At 27.9% G+C, this 18,813-nt stretch overlaps 1 protein-coding gene across 1 annotated transcript in view; it reads right to left on the bottom strand.

Annotated features, from left to right (window-relative positions):
- The window catches only part of LOC142322370 (E3 ubiquitin-protein ligase AMFR-like), a 190,122-nt gene that overhangs the window by 26,408 nt on the left and 144,901 nt on the right, over positions 1-18,813 (bottom strand). Inside the window, exon 2 of the mRNA XM_075361378.1 lies at positions 8,358-8,615. Coding sequence (XP_075217493.1) covers positions 8,358-8,615 — 258 coding nt within the window. The remainder of the gene's footprint in view (positions 1-8,357; positions 8,616-18,813) is intronic.

Raw genomic sequence — 18,813 nt, 5'->3', positions numbered from 1 at the left:
TAATTTATCATATGCATTACTTCTCTAATATGGGAGCTAAGATTAGCTGTTTTTTACAGAGTTTCTATGATCAAGTAAAATTTGATCATTAAAGCACTTATAGCACTGTTACGTACTTACTGATCAACTTGAGAAGTATAGGTAAAACCTATACCTCTTTGGTAACTACTATACCCTATACCCATTGCTAACTCTGCAATTATAACATTTTAACATAAAGTTTAAATTGAAAAATTAATAAAAGAAAATATATTCAAAACAGTAAAAATAATAACATTGAACAGTAAAATATACATAATATTTTTTAACACAGCTTATGGCCTATAACAGTGTTGCATACCATATGTGAACACACCCAAAAAAAAGGATGAAAGACAAATATTCAAATTCAGCTGAAATATAAGAATTATTTAAAATAACACAACCAAAAACCAAAAGTGTGTGTGCATGTGCGCGCACACACACACACACACACACACACAATTTACTTGTATTTATGTATCTAAATTGAAATCAAGAAAAAAAATTTATTAACAATTAAAAATAAAAAAGAATCTCATAAAAATCGCCCCCCCCCCCCCCAGGTTTTTATACAGATAAACTGAGGTAAAATATAGATGTTTATTTGCTATTTAAAATGCAAAGGTGATCTTCATACTTTAAAATAAAAAAACTTTTTAAATTAAATGAATGAGAACATGAAGAATCTAGTTTGAGTCTTCTGATAGTGTGGTTTTGCTTACAAAATTAAGACAATAATTTAAATACATAAAAACTTTTTAATTTTTTTATGAGTACATTTATACATCATCATATGATACACAATTATAACAAAAAATAAAAAATAATTATTTTTCATTTAATTTTTTTCCATGATAATGTAAATAATTAATTTCAACAAAATAAGAAAAAAATATAAAAGAACAGAATTGTCACTGTCAAATGAAGAATTAAATTAAAGTAACACAGTAACACACGCTTGAAGTAAACTGTTATAAAATAAGTGAGATGTTAATCATACATCAGACATCACTGAGTAAATGAGAAGGCTGATACGTGAAATTAATTAGAACATGAAGTTAACTGGATAAACAAAATGCCAAAGTAAATAAAAGAAAGAAGGTGGAAATTTAAATATAGTGTTTCAATCTTAAATTTACAGCAATTTTAAAATATGATCTATTGTTATAATTTAACCAAATAATTACAAGAAAATAATCTTTTTTAAATAAATAAAAAAAAAATAATAGTGCAATCTTTTCCCTCATTCAAATTTTTTACTCCAGAACAGAGAACTCCTAGTGATTATGAAAAATTTTATGAATTATTACTCTCTCAACCCTTACTCACATTTTTACACGTAAATACAATGATATTAATAGAAAAAAGCTAAAGAAAATTTAATAATAATGTAAAAGTTGTTATGCAACAGATTTTATAAACAACACGATAAAATCATTTTATTAAAGGCAAAAATAGAGTTTAAAACCTAATTGAACTCCTGTCAACTATCTTGAGTGGCAGAGACTTTTAATTCAAACTTTCTCCAAACAATGATGCAGTAAATTTCAGACAATGAATTGTGAAGCGTAAAATAACTATGACAATTTTTTTATTTATATAAACCATCAATCATCAATTTACTATTAATACTAATTAAATACAAATACTTGTTTAAAAAATCATAAAATATAAATAACAAGTTATTCATAACAATATGAATGAATTACAATTACGGTAATAATAGAACTAACTGTAAATACATGTTTACATATAAGACTGTATAGTACTAGTGACTTACAGCAGAAAATAGCAATAAAAAAGATCAGATTAAATGAATATGTGAGTACATTAATAATAAAAAAAAACCAATTAACTACTCTACCTACTACACATAATGATTAAAAAATCTGCTTAATTACAAACAAAATTCTTTCAGTAAATGGCAGAATAACAAAGTTGCAGTTATTATTTCCTACTTATTTTTTTTCTAATCATCACCTTTAATGAGTCAGTGGATTTCTTTTTGTTTTACATTTTTCTCAACATCCAGCTGAACAATAAAATCCAGCTTATAAATGACAAATATTTTATTTACATTATAGAATCTAAAATAACAATACCATCACCAAGGCTGTCTATACTAGACAATATTTCACATTCAATATCAAAAATACACACTCTAACTTCCAATGAAGATCTGGCTAAATAGTTCAATTATATAGTTCCCACATGCCACAAAATTCTAGGATAGGGCAAGTTTGTTTGTTTAGAAAATTTACTCAAACTTTGTTGACTCTTAATTTCTCAAGAAAAGCAATCTACACTGATCAAAACAAAAAGAAAATTGACGTCTGTACTATTGTAGGGGGGAAGGAGCCTTAACCTTTCCTTCGTTATTCTTTTTTTTATACTGCGGTTATGTTAATTATAAGTAGATCATCCTTTCTCACCAATAACCCTTTTTTCTTATCTTTCTTTACAATTTTTCATTCTGTGATTTAAATATGACTTAGATCAAGCAAGGGTTTCAGGAGTAGTAGAACCAGAATATCCCTAGTGTAACAACCTGGTAGGGTGTGGACACTTCCTGTCAGGTGATGATACAATAAACCTGGTGGCAAAGTATCAATAAAAAAATAACCAGGCTTCCTAATTCCTTCTAAATTACACAAAAATGGTCATTTCAAAATATTATACGCAAACTGTGTATCCATCACTGCCAAATCATTCATTTAGCACTCATTTAATCCTACATCCTGTGTAACACAATGCAATGACGACCTGTGTAACCAAATAATGATGGCCATCAAAGTTTATGCTAATTTTGGTTGTAGATATTTTTTAGATCTATTCAGTGATAGATCTTTCTATATCATTATAGAAAGAGATCTCTCTCTCTTATATATCTCTCTCTCTTTTATTACAGTACTGTAGTCTTGCTGTAAAAATTATATAGGTTTCAAACTATATATCCTTTTATGATACATAAGAATATTTACTCTCTCCACTTATTACATACACATCATTCACCTGACCATTTATTGATATTCTTAGATTTTTATTATGTTTTAGTGTATATTAGTTTTTATTTTTTATATTTTGCGACAACCTGCTGATCCCTGTTCCAGGTTTTCTCTCATTCACGTAAACAGCGCATTTAACAATTCCAAACATGAGAATAATCTAATTAATCTATTAAATTAAACTTTAAAACAGAAAATTATTAAATATGTAAATAAATGAAAAAGTTATGCCAAAATGAGTTAACAATAAAATCTAACTGCAATACAAAATAAAAGATACTGTTGACTAGTTCTACAAGTGACTATGACAGAACATTTATTATGATTATTTATAGAGGAAATAAATAAATAAATATTACACATGAAAAATTTTCACAATTCAAGATGAAAATAATAATCTGCTTTAAAATAGTAAAGAACCACAATTAATTCTTTACAGACAATACATCATAAATGAATATTCAAGTATAATGGGGAAAAAAGCTTTTGTCTGATATGGGTAAAGTATTTGTATAAAAATGACAACTTTACACAACATGCTATATCCTCCCCCATCCAGAGTACACAGAACTCTTGGCATGGAGAACAACAGGTTTCTGCCATGCCACAAGATAGTCATAAAAGTTTATACAATATACAGTCAGATACTAGTGCATTGTATATGATTTTACTTGTTTAATATAATGAATAATATTCAGGTCTTTAAATGTAAATTATTATACTTTACATAAACTACGATTCTTAACTGTCAGTTTCATTGTAATTTTTGTATTCATTTATACTTATTGTTTCCATGCAAATGAATTAACACAGCAATCCTCATTAATATACATTAACGCCAACAAATTTAATATCTTAAGAGCACAACAAAAATTGTACTAGACTATGCAGTGGTTACCTTAAAAGTCTGTAAATGAAGAATACAATCCTTTTAAGAATGTAACGGTTTAATTACAAATAAACTTCATAAAGTAGGATACATAACTAAGGGGGTTGGGTTGGGTTTATGTTTTTGAAAACAGCACTGAGCACAGAAGGATACAGAATTATTTTACAAAAAGAAAAACTTCTTTTTAATATTAAATACATCACACCATTATGAGAACTACATTTTTAAAATGATGATAGAGATTTAATAACATTAAAACTATTTTTTTTTTTAATTCTATAATTTTATCTATAGCTACTATATATGGGATAAAATGTTTTCCCATCACAAATTATCAAATTTTTATAGAAATTATTAGAATTTTTAACAAAAACATTAAAAATAAAAAGTGTGGAAATATTAATTTTTTTCCTTTAATATAATACAAGTAAACAATTCTTAAACAAGCCAAATTGAAAAAAAATTTTCCTTTTTAATTTTTTTAAGTTGAGTAACAGACCAGATCTTTTCTGTTCCTTTATGGAACACAAATTAAATACTGTATGTTGGGTATGACGTTTACAGAAATGTAATACTACCCCCCTTTCCAACAAACAGAAAGAGTTCAAAAAGAACAATAAATCATTGATCATTAAAAAATAATATGAGAACAAATGTAAAACTAAAAACAAGAAGAGTTTAAAAAGCTACCTCTATCTTAAATTTAAAAATAAATTCTTTTTAAGGAAAGAAAAGATACATAGAACAAAAATTACATAAATTTAAAATCCCTGAAAGTTTAAAAACAATTTAAAAGTTCTGGTGGGTTATGAATATTCTACGATGTTTGAGATCTTAATCCTCCAGTAGGGATCTTACTGATATTAGTTTTGTTAAATATTTTCACACAATCCAAAGAATGGACAACAGTGTCATTTAAGGAAAACCAAGCCCCCTCAGAGTCTCAGGAAGCTCTTTAGCATCTGGAAGGAGAACTGTTCAATGTAACATATAGTTGAGTGAGCGAATTTAAATTTAATGATCAGTAACATGCTGCTGTCATCCTAAATAAAGATATCCTGATCTCCCAAGAAGCTATCATCAACATTATCTGGAGGGCTGGGTGTTCTGTTTATCTTGTTTTACGGTCTCTATGAGAAGATGGTCCATCCTTTTTATCATTACTTATTCTTTTCTTTATTCAGGATCTCTTTTTCATTAGAATATTGGCTACACGCTACCTGATCAGTACTAATGACGATACATATTTAAAGTTTTAGTATCATTATTATACAAGTAATTTAGTGCAGTCAACTCCACCTATGGTCCAGTCTGATGACTCTTTCCTAAATGGTGGTTATACAAAAAACCTAATCGGGATTTTAAGTGAACTTATCGAGTGAAACTATTACATACCTCTGCCTAATAGATACATACATAGAAATATTATACCTGAATACATACCAAGTGAAAAGGAAAACATGTTTATGATTTTAAAAAAAAACATTTTTTATAAAGTTAAAAATCACCCACAAGATTAACTTCCCAAAACTTAAATAGTTGTAATAATTAATTTTATCTATTAATCCATTTTTAATAATCTCTTTGTTTTTCAAACTAATAAGTCTTTTAACTAATAAGTATTTTTTCAAGTAATGCATTTATTATTTTTCTCAAGAATCGTTTTTATTAATTAATTCACAATTATTCATATAATTTAAACGTTTAGCTGTACATAATACACTGTTGTTTGGTTTTCTCAAATAAAATAATTTTCAACTTTTTCATTCACTTCTTTCAATTTGAAAATTTCAATCCAGTTATTTTTAGATTTATTGAATCTAAAAATACAACTGATCCTAAGTATAAAAACTTTTTGATCGAAAAACAACACATATACACCAATTACAGAATGGAAAGGAACTGACTGATCAGAATGTGCATCATTTCAACTGATTACAACAAGCAATTTGATTCATTCAAGATGTGTACTAGTGTATACTAGGAGAAACATTAGTAATTCATCTATGAAGTTATTTCTACATTTTTATACCTCTGAAAGAATTATCATCATTATAGAAAATCTAATAACAAAAAATTATCTACATATGTATATAAACAACTAGAATAACAACAAAATTATAATACATATATTGTATAATATGATATATGGCAGGAAGAATTAATACATGAATTTAACATTCTACATATTATTACTGCTCTTACTGAAAAGAAATTATTAGTAATAATGTAATAAATTTTTTTTTCTAAATAGTAATTGAAAAATATTTTCATACTTTCCAATTCAGAAATGATATTAATCAGCCAATACAGGTAGTGATCTATCAAAGGCAATGTCCTGTACTGTTCATTATTATTTAACATATCTATAGTACTGGCCTCTAAAAGTGAATTACATATTTATGACTACATAAAGTCTATAAAAAAACATCAGCTCAAATAAGTATCCAAAGGTGTAGTAATTTAGATGATGCTTGGCTTTATCTAGAAGTCACTTCAGCTGCTAGTCTTCTGTGCACAAACTGACAAAATAGATAGCTATCAGTCTGTTGAATTCCCATAAAGAAGTAGATTGCTAAAAAATGCTAGCATGATATCACAGATAGAAACAGGACCACACCTGATACAACTTCCATAGTACTAATCCAAAAAATAAGTATGGTACAGGAAAACGAGTTATCAACCCATACAGGACTATCTCTGATTGAAATTAATTGGGTAATTTACAGTCTTGCACAAGACCCAGTTGGAATTTTTACAATAAAATCCACCAAAATTAACAATCCTAAACCAAAATAAAAAATGAAATTTTCAAAGCATATTACATTCTTCCTTTAAAAACAAAAGTAATATAATTTCAAATCATTTTCAAACCTAGTTTTCTCTCTTTAGATATTTCATAAAAATAAAATTATACTCTGAATTGTATGCTTTACATTGTGATTGTTATAAAAGTGATGTAGACAAAACCACCTCATTTCACAGTCAGTGAGTACAGAATAAAGTGATGACTGTGCAATCCACATCCCCCACAGAGGTGGGGATCAGAGATGGGGGTCAGGTCACTGTCTGACCCCCATCATGAAATCTCTTCACCATTTAAAAAAAATAAAAATCATGTAATACTGGTATAAAAATCCAGGTTATTTTTTATAAGTAATGCCATTATTGTACATTTAGCACTCTATCAAATATATCCTGTAATATCAAGACCCAAGATGCATATATTGTACATATGCAATTTTTATGAGATAATGGAGGTAAAAAATAAACTTCATTGCATTAATGCAATTGCACAAATAATTATAACAATCTCTGTTATCTTTATAGGTACATAACAGAATCAATAATAATTAAAACTAACTTGTAAATTATAACTAAGAAACTGTAAAAAAAAAAAAAATTAATTTAATTTTTGTCACTCTTTTTGTAATGCTGAAATGTTCATAAAACTGCTCACAGTGATTCTAGGAAATAAAAAAATAAAAATAGTTAACATTTTTTTTCATATGCTTACAACCTTTTTATACAAATTATCTAAACTGTCAATTATTGACACAAATTCTTCTATAGGAAAACAACAATGTTAATTATAATTTTTGTGATAAAATACCTAATCACTGACTTGTAAGCAATTTTTGTACTTCACTTGTTTTGAAACCAAATAAATGCTAACATTTTATAATCATAATCATGTCTTTTTCTCTTCCATATGTGCAAAAATGATCTGTAAAATGCTTACATCACCACATACGATGGTATACTCTGTATACCAGAATCTGTCAATTAACACAATATAGTTGAATACAACACAATGTAACAAGATTCGGGAACTGAACTCAATCATAAATTGCATATTAAAAAAATGAAGATAAAAAAAGATTCAAACAGACACAATAACTTCAAGACTGCATTAAAGCAAAAACCTTTGCATGGCCTTATAAACAAACGCTTGTGATGGAGGGCTGAAATTAAATTAATATCACTCACTAATAATTATAGTTATTTCACAGGAATAACTACGTTAATGTTAATGAAAAAAAAATTGAATATAAATACTGAATTTGCTTTTTCTATGATTAAGTTTATTAAATTCATTACCAAAAAATTGGTGTAACAAAAAATAAAACTATATAATTTGAAATTAACAAAAATTTGCCACTATCTAAAACTTTTTCACTATCTTCAGGTACATGAAACATGTTACATTGCTTTACTGTGAAAAATTTTGTTTCAAAAGAAAAGGAATTTTTTAGTGTTATTAAAATCTAAAACTTTTTTACATTATACATACATCCTACAACAAAATATAAAACCATACTGTAAAAATCCAACCTACAAGACTGTAAAAAAAAGAGGTTATTTGTAATTTGAAATTTTTTTTAAAACTTTTTTTCTTACTAAAAATTATCCTTAACTAAAGAAGAAAATTTTTTACTCACATATTCAAATCTGTCCTTGCTTAGCTGTGCTAACAGATGTAATGAACCCAATACTGAGAACCAAGCACACCACATGATAACTTCATCCATGTACTGAACATTTATAACTCCAAAAACAAAAATAAATTTGTAGAAGACAAAATTCCAGAACTTATCTTTCAAATGTTGCTGTTCAGATACCCTTAATTCTGCAAATACTAGTCGCTGAATGAATTTTCCCAGTAGTATAAGAGTGCAGTAAGCTGTATTGATTAATGTCTGTAAAAAGAAAATTTTATTTAATTAAAAACAAATTAGTCTATCCAAATCTTAAATAAAAATAAAATCAATGAATAAAAGTTTCATCTTATTTCTAAAGAAGAAACAGGACTGACAATGTGATATCTATACTAAAAAATATATAGTAATACTTTTTTGATCTCATGAAATTAGCTAATGTGCTATTTTTAATTTGTCACAGAGTCTAAATATTGATATTTAAATAATAAGATGATCACTTTGATTATTAAATAATCATCATCAGTAGACATTAAGAAAAAAGTACATATATAAGAATAAGAAATGAGTAATGAAAAAATAAGAAACATTTGTTAGTTAATAATTTATATTACTCAGAATGTTTTTTAAATATATTACTTTCATTTTTAATGTGTTAAATATTAATAAAAAATAATAATTAATAAATTAATTAACCTGGGGATCCTAGATTTGAATCTCTGACAGGCAAGAAATATTTTGTGTGCTACAAAATTTCATTTCCATATTTCCACATACAAGCAAGCGTCTCTGGTGAATTTATCACAGATTTTGTTTAAGAACAAAATAAACATTACAAAAGTTTTGTTAATATTTTATTTATTTTTCCATTTATTTATTTATATATTTTCTTCAGTGTCTGCAAATGATGGATGACTTTAACAATTGAAACTGATAATTCTATACTTTTCTTTTTTTAAGCGGTATTTGAATATAATCTAGTTCCCAAATTTATTTCAATAAACGTTTATTATAGTTCCTAACTTATATTTAGTTTTGAAAATTATTATTTTTTATTTTAAGAGCAGATTTTTTTAAAGTCTGTTTTCTTTTTAGATTACAATCATGACCCATAAAGGAAGTATTTCATATTTTTCTATTCTATTGTAACACAATACAATATCAAACAAAGATAATTCTGACAATGAAAATATCAGACAGATTATTTTACAACTATAACTGTTTTCTGTATACATACATATTTAAAAAATTACATTTATATGCTATTAAAAAAAAGTCTTCCAACTGGCACAGCTTAAGTACTTTTTCTCAACATGAATATAGAGAGTAGAATGATATGAAATATAATAAAACTGGTAAATAATACAAAGTACTTGAGGTCAATGTGTATTGCATTAATAAAAATCACATAGTCAACTGCTGATCGTACACAAATATCAGATTTTCCCCAATCTGGCTGATGGTAATTTATTACCTGATATTGTATTTTAATAAATAATGATGAATCCATAGATTCAGAATATATATTAAATAAATCGTTAAGTTTATTTCAGTATGTTCTTAAATGGAATTTATTGATTGTTTTGTTTACATCTCTTCTACTTTATGAATCATAATGCTTAACGTTGCTGGAAAAACATGATCGTACAGAAAATTAAATGGTATAAGGTTATGAACACTAAAAAGTCAAATCAGGGAGGAACCTCTGATATAGGTGGTTTGGAGGAGGTAATTAATAATGATGATAGAAGCAAGAGCAGAGGAGAAGGTTGACCAGAGAATTTATTTGAAAGAACATACTACAGAATGTGTAAGACGCCATCCAGGAAGTAAAACCATCAAGGAATGAAAAAATATATAAGAAATGGCTAGAAGGAGAACCTAAACTTAGTGCCACAAAGGGTACATAAAGAAAGAAATTCCCAAAAGTTCCTGTACTTAAAGTTAAAAAAAAAGTTAGTCGATCATATTAATAATTTGATTAAAAAACCTGAACTTTGGTTAAATGTACATTTTATTTCATATATAGTTGCAAAATAAGACATTATGTCAGTTATGTAACAGAGTCACTGCAGTGATTGATATTAATCCAGAAAAGAAGGGAACTGTGATACAAAGATAGAAGGATAACAAACTCACATACAAAGAGCCTTGGAAAGTTGAGGTACACCTTACAAATAGTATTTTTAATACAATTACCAGAGTCCAGGTAAATTTTCAAGGTTTCAAGTTCATATCAATTCAATCAATAACCATTATTACACTGTTTCTATAAAAAGACTATTCTTAGCGCTGTCTTTATATTACTTAAGTAAACAAATGATGAAATGCTAGCTTTTTTTAAAGTAATATTTTGCATTCATTTTTTTTATTAAATAATTTGGTTTTGTGGATACTGCCTGTCATATATATTTCAATTTATTTTTATACTTTAAAAATGTAAGTCTATTTTATATTACAACTAATTTCTTCAACCATATCACAATAATTTAAGTTGCAACTAAATTACAAATTTTATTCAAAAATAAAAGTAGCACAAGTAATGATGTAATGATGTAAATAAATTAGTTTATTTCAAAATTTCCTATAACTATTTTTAATGAATATTGAACTGTGTTTTATTACTTATAACCTAATAATAAAGTATATTACTTTGAATTAATAAATTTCTTTTCTTGCAGTATAATCGGTCAGTCTCAATGTATAACCAACGTCAGGCAATTTTTTATGTATCTGAAATGTATTTCAACTTTCCAATTTTTAACTTCGTATTTCACATGATTAATAAATATAATAATATATGAATTTTTGAAAAATTTCCTTAAAATATATTAAACTGAAATCAGTTTTAGTGTAATAAACAAAATATATAAATTCTAAATAAAATACCTGCACAGTTTTTATGAAATAACATTATTTTAATTATAAATATGAAAATTAAGTAAAGTATAAATTGTTTGTCCCAAGGGAAAGAAATTAAACATAAAATGCAGGATAACACTCTGTCAATTGAATACATGATGTAGTATACTAAATATTAACAAAAAAATAAACCTTTAAAAGACATATTTTATTAAAAGCTTTCTTTCTATAATATTAAAAAATCCAACTGCATAAAAAAAAATCCAATAAAAACTAATCAATGTTTAACAGTGGAAATTTAATGTAAAATTTAAAACTTAATACTCGATTCTTGTGAATTAATAATAATATTACATCAAACGTTCCAGTAATCTAAACTCCATAATTTATCCAAGGTTTTTGTTGATCAATACCGATTTAATGCATTAAAAAAATTATTAAGCAACAACTACAACGTAAACTTCAGAAACGGTTCTCAATATAGAAAAAAAATACTTGGAAATTAAATAAATTGCTTTACACTAACAAGGTTATAGTTTTTCTGTTATTTTCAATTATGTAAATATAAACCAAAAAATAATACAATTTTTTTTTTGTTTTTTATATACATTCTAATAGTTTATTAGCTAATTATTCAAACTTAAGAAAAAAATCTGCTTATTAAGTAACAAAAAAAAAATTGACAACACTGTTATAAACTTTCCTATCATGCGGAATTTTTTATGCACACAGCTGACACACACAAACCATAATTTAAAATATTTATAATTTTATTTAAATAATATCTTTTGTTAATTTAATTCAATGATTCTAACTAAAGCGTGCGCGTGCAAACCGTATTTCATTCACACAGGTGTAGCGTTACTAGCGACCACTTTAAATATTATTAATTTATTTAATTCTACCGGTGACCTGTGACATCATAACATAGCAGATGACTACAGCACCTGTACATCAGTACTATACTAGCACTCCTTATGGTGAGAGGAGGTAGATAACGACTCCTCTCACCATAAGGAGTGCTAGTGTAGCACTGAGGTAGATAACGACTCGGTATACCCACAGCCGCTAGTTTATTTAGAGCATTTTTTTTTTGGGGTGGGGATGCGATTTTGAAAAAACATTTTGTTTTAATTGTTAACAGATGTGGTGAAATCTAAATATACTGAGGATGACCTTGGACAACAGCCTCACCCCCTTTAAAGTTGAAAATTTAATGGCATCAATGCCCCATAAATAGAAGTAATCTGACAAAGTTTGGTCAAAATCGGTTCAGTAGTTCTAGAGATATAAGGTGATTTAGGGTGCAACAATGAACACACACATACGAACATCCAAAAAATTTCCATTGTTTTTTGGATTCAGTAGGTGTTAAAACGTAAAGATCCGGTGAAAACCGCATATGCTCAAATTGGACCGATCACAGTACTTTCCCTTCTACAGCTAAAGCTTTGCTATAGCGCTAGCTGGGAAAGTAAAAATCCACCAAAATTAACAACCCTAAATCAAAATAAAAAATGAAATTTTCAAAGCATATTACATTCTTCCTTTAAAAACAAAAGTATATAATTTCAAACCATTTTCAAATCTTTTTTTCTCTCTTTAGATATTTCATAAAAATAAAATTATACTCTGAATTGTAGGCTTTACATTGTGATTGTTATAAAAGTAACGCTGACAAAACCACCTCGATTTCACAGTCAGCGAGTACACAATAAAGTGATGACTGTGCAATCCACAACCCCTACCTCTGTGGGGAATCAGAGATGGGGTCAGGTCACTCTCTGACCCCATCATGAAATCTGTTCACAATTTAAAAAAAAATAAAAATCATTATGGATTGAAATAATTTTGAACTATTTCCTGATCAAAAAATGTTATCCAAATGTATATTTAATTTTGATGGAAAATAATGGTGTTACTTGTAGAGAGATGAATATCATCTCCATTAACCAAGCTCGATGTGCTAATATACAATGTTATAAATCTATCTTATTACTACTCTGTGAAGAAGCAAAAGGAAGTCGCTTCATTCCTCAGTTTCCTTAATAAGCATGGCATAACATTGTTGTCATTCTTGAGAATGCTATATTTTCCAGGAGTGGCTTGCGATTCCTTCTCAGATCACTGACAACTTTTATAATAATGCAATGAATGATCTTAAAAAAAATGTTCTTTGTACAAGGATTTACTCAAACAAATTTAAACTACAAAATTACATACAGATTCTAGTGCAAGTAGGAAACCCAGTTTTGTATAATAAAACATTTAAGCCATTGATTTGGCTCTACTTATAACCCCTCAATAGGAATAGGACCTCCAAACTCATTGAGTTACCACCCCATCTAACTCCCAAAATCTGACATTGATATGAAAATGAATCAACTGCCAATTAAGTTTACTTAACTCGACAAAAGGCTTATGCCATATAAAGGATGTATGACATATTTTTAAAACAGAATATTATAAAGCATTTACAAAAAAGCAATTACAAAATGTACCATGTTACAAAATGTTATAAAAATTAAAATTTAGTAATGTTCAAATATTAGGTTGATATGGTTTTAAAACTTTTTCTAATTTGGCAATTTTTAGCAATAACAGGAATGCAAAGGTTTTAGAATATTCTGTTTTTTCTAAATGAAGGAAGAAAATAATTTTTAATTAATAAAAAGGAGAAACTGTAGATAATAATACTATTGTGGAAAATGTAGTAGAAAAGCGTCGCAAATCTTAGCAAATAAAAGAAATTTAAAATAGAAAAATCAGCACAGAGCTTAAATTAAATCAATTTTTATCTGTTACCTTTTTTTTTATCTAAAAAAATCAGATTTTATTACATTTACAGACAAAAGTTTACTAGGAATATAAAACTGATAAATAAAGAAATAAAAATGAAGCTTAAGTACAGCCAAAAAAACTTTGCAATGCATAAAAAAATTAATGTTAATACTTATTAAAATATTGAATCATTTATTTATGTTATGTTATCACAACATAATTTTACGTGTTACAATTAAACAAAAAGCAATAAACGTGATTATTAGCATAATTGTGTGTTTGTTAATTTTAGAAAAATTCTTCGCAATCAATCACCTACACAATCATTCTTTAAATGGCAAATTGACATCAACCATTTAAAATTATTTGAGACGAAAACAATGCGCAAAAATTAATCGTTTAACCCAAGTTCATATGAATAACGTTTTTTTTTATGACAGAACATGGTAAAGTACTGGACAACTTTTTTTTTACAAAGTCCTAATTAAGGTAATATTCTTTATAACTAGTTTTTACCGTTGACGTATGAAAGAAAAAAATAAAAAATAAAACAGTAAAGATTTAAATAAAAATAACAAATAATTAGCAGTAAATACTGATTCCGAAAAATGCCTTACTTCCAACAAAAAAAAATTATAACCAGTGCGTCAATGCGTGGATACACTACGAAAGCAAAGCTTCTTATGCAATATCATACGAATTATTAATGATGCAAAATAACGCATACACAATATAACAAATCACGATTTAGATATAATTAAATTAATAACGAATAGGATGAGAAACTAGTACTCTTCTACACTGTATAATACAAAGAATGTATCGGTTATTAAAATAAAAATCTGATGTAGACATTACATGACTTCCTTGTACGCTTATTAAATTTACATAACACATTTTTTTTTTAATAAAAAGTACATAAAATTTTATTTCATTAATAACTTTATTAATTATTGAATTATAGTCATTATTGAATTATTATTTATCGTAATTTTTTTTTTACAATCAAGAAGTAAATAATTGTTAAATCAATATATTTAAATTAAAAGTCTGGTTCGAACCGATATGCCTTCCCCTAAGATCCAAATATTTCATTAATTAAAATTTTATTTGGCAATAACTCTAGAACCAATGAAAATAATTACTACTTACTCGTATGATATATCGTTGAAAACCACTCAATGAGGGCTTATTACTGCAGTAAAGAAAAAGTCAAAAATCCAATTTTTTTTGGATTTTGACTTTTTTAAACACTATGGCCCAGTCGATTACAGTCAAAAGAGGAGGTGCACGACTAGATGTTACAACAGTGCTAAATCTAAAATTTCAACGTCCTACGGCTAATCGTTTTTGAGTTATCCGAGATACATACGTACGTGCAGACGTTACGCCGAAACTAGTCAAAATGGATTCAGGGATGGTCAAAATGGATATTTCTATCGAAATCTGAAAACCGAAATTTTTTAGGATCATAATACTTCCCTTTACTTCGGACAAAGAAGTAAAAATAATGAACGTGATAAAAAACAGTTTATACAAAATAGTAACAGCATCATTCTTTGAACACGATTTTTGAATGAAATGTGTCACCAAATAACGTGTGACGCTTTTTCGTGACACTCGATTCGCTTTAAAAAGAAAATTATATATACATATATATGGAGAAGTTTATCAAATAATAAAAGTTGTTAATCTTAATAAATATGTCTTGTCAATCCGTACATGACATGAAAACCAGTGAACTAAACGAAACCTTTTTTCGGGATAATCAAAAAGTAGCCATATATATGAATTCCTATATACTCCGAAATGCTATAAGATTTTGCTTCGCTAGTGAGACTGTCGACAATAATAAATATGAAACGAATTCTTCGTTATTAAAAAAAATTATGGTTAGTTATTTAGTTAAAATATTTGTTGATGGATAGCAAAAAAATGTAAACGTTTTAATTTCAAAATATACAGAATTATCGTTTAAAAAGAAATGCTGAGGGTTATGACAATTTTTTTTAACTGACACGTTATGGAAAAAAAAAAAAAATTGAAAAAAATTAAATGAATTGGCATCGTTATTATGTAACTAATTTTCTGTTTTCAGGTAAACTAAATTTCGGTTTTCAGATTTCAACGGAAATATCCATTTTGACCATCCCTGAATCCATTTTCACTAGTTTCGGCGTGACGTCTGTACGTACGTATGTATCTCGTAAAACCCATAAAAGATTAGCCGTAGAATGTTGAAATTTTGGATTTAGGTCTGTGGTAACATCTAGTTGTGCACCTCCCCTTTTGATTGCAATCGACTGCGGATCAAAAGTGTCCAAAAAAAACCTAAAATCCGAAAATTTGGATTTTGATCTTTTCTTGACTGCAGTAATAAGCCCTCATTGAGAGCTTTTCAACGATATATATATTATAATTGGTACATGTTTTAATTTGTAACAGTTATAGCCAAATGAAATTTTAATTAATGAAATATTTGGATCTTACAAGGGGAAAGCCATCCAGTTCGAATCCAACTTTAGGTACATAATTTTTTTTAACATTTCTTTTTTAAATTTAATATATTGAATTATTAATAATTATTTACTACTGATTATAAAAAAGTTTTACAATAAATAATAATTCAATAATAACAATAAAAAAAATCTGAAAAAAATCAGAAGTTATTACTGAAATAAAATTTTATGTACTTTTCATTTTAATTCAAACATTTTTTACAGAGGTTAATAATTATTAATAAATCAATATATTTAAATTTAAAAAAAAATTATATGTAATCGGATTCGAACCGATATATCCGACGTGAGACGTCGGATACAAAACATGCGACGTGAACAAAATATATAATGCTGATACGGGCACCACAAAAAAATGTGACGCAATGTGGCGTCCACCACAATGCAACTGTGTAACTACTGTCCACTTTATTAAAGAATTGGATGATTGTATCTCACTTTCAAATGAAATAAGTTTAAATGAAGTGCAGTAAAAAATGTGTGTATGTAATTTAATAGGCGTAAAAGGATGTCATGTGGGTCCACATCAGATTTTTTAAAATTTCAGATCTTTGCAGTTGTAATCACGACTAGAATAATAGATATACCGGGTGGCCGGGAATTAACTTCCTATTGAAAATTGTTGATAACGTTTTTAATACTTAAACAATTTTCATGAAATAAAAAGCATTTTATTTCTTACAATGGTAGAATTAATTACATGATATTTCATTTGTGTCATTGCAGGTATCAGTGGCGGACCATGGCGCAACGTCTAACCTTGCGTGACCGGGAAAAAGGAACCGCCACTCGAAGCTAATGGACACAGGTTCGACATCAGATGTTAGGAGACGCGGTCGCCCCTCGACATACAGGAAGAAGGAAAATGTGCAAGTGGTTCAATCCGCGAAAGCGGTTTAACCCGACACACAATCCGAACTGTTTTGAAGAAAGAGTTGAATTTTCGTCCATGGAAACCACATTACTGCCAAGAATTATCGTCCGAAGACTGTGATCATAGGTTGGAATGCGAGGAGATGATGCTAGCTTGATACGAAGACCGGTCCGATATTTTCGGTAATATCCTGTGGTCACATGAAGCAGTGTTTCATGTTGGGGGGAGGTTTGTTAATCGGCACAATTATTGTTTGGCAACAGAGGATCCGAGGATGGTTGCTGAAAAAAGTCAAAATCACCCAAAAGTTACAATGTGGTGCGGCATGACGACCACGGAAGTTGTGGGTCCATATCTCGTTCGGGACACAATGAATACAGAATGGTACCTTGATTGCTTGAAGATTATGTTCATAGTATTGTATCCAAACGGTACAATCACAACGACCTAATTTTTATCCAAGATTGGGCGCGCCTCACCTCGCAAGTCCTGTCTGTGCTTGGTTCGACACCCATTTTCCAGGGTGCTGGTTGAAACGTTGTGGCCCCCTTGAACGGCCAGCAAGGAGTCCTCACCTAACGCCCTGCGACTTCTTACTATGGGGGTGGGCGAAAGATAAAAGTTTATCGCACAAAACCAAAAACTCTTGATGAATTGGAGGAGCGAATTCGCCAAGTTCTTGGAAACGTACCGCTGGATTTTCCTGTCACAAACATCCCTATCCGTTTACGCAAACTGGTGGATAATGGTAGTGCTTATATGAATTTTAGCACTGCATAACAATTCTACCAATGTAAGGAAAAAGATGTTTTTTGTTTCATGAAAGTATTAAACAACCTATAAACAATTTTCAATAGGGAGTTTATATATATTAGTCTTCCTTTAATTTAGAATGAAATAAATGAATCGTTATTCCATTAAAATTTGCAAGAAATTAGTCTGCATGAGAATTTAAAAATTATATTGTGGAGATTTTACTTATTTTCTTAATTTATTTACATATAACTTGAACGTAAATATTCATAGTATAAATTACAAATTATAATTATTGTTGGAACATGACCTTTCATTTATCATGGTGTATTACGAAATCACGATCAGGTCAACGTATTTATAAGCGATTATGCAGTACAAACTTTATTATTATTATTTGACCCTGAAATTTCTATTTATACTTACCTTTATTTATATTTCTTAAAATAAATATTTATGTAAAAAAAGAGAGTAAAGTTCGCTTAAAGTCAACAGAAAAGTTCTACAAACCTCGAGTGCGTTTTCCCTAATGAATACGAATTCATCAACCAAATCATAAAAAAAAAACCATAAAACAACCATTCGTTGTTATTGTTATGTATTTGCTGCTACTGTACACTATTTTTACCAATAATAATCGATACATGAAACTGTCAAAATAAAAAGAAAC

Source organism: Lycorma delicatula, chromosome 3 (assembly GCF_047948215.1).
Source record: "Lycorma delicatula isolate Av1 chromosome 3, ASM4794821v1, whole genome shotgun sequence".
In the NCBI taxonomy this organism is placed as follows: Eukaryota; Metazoa; Arthropoda; class Insecta; order Hemiptera; family Fulgoridae; genus Lycorma; species Lycorma delicatula.
The sequence above is the reverse complement of the archived record's forward strand: the minus strand, read 5'-3'. Positions and strand labels throughout refer to the sequence as shown.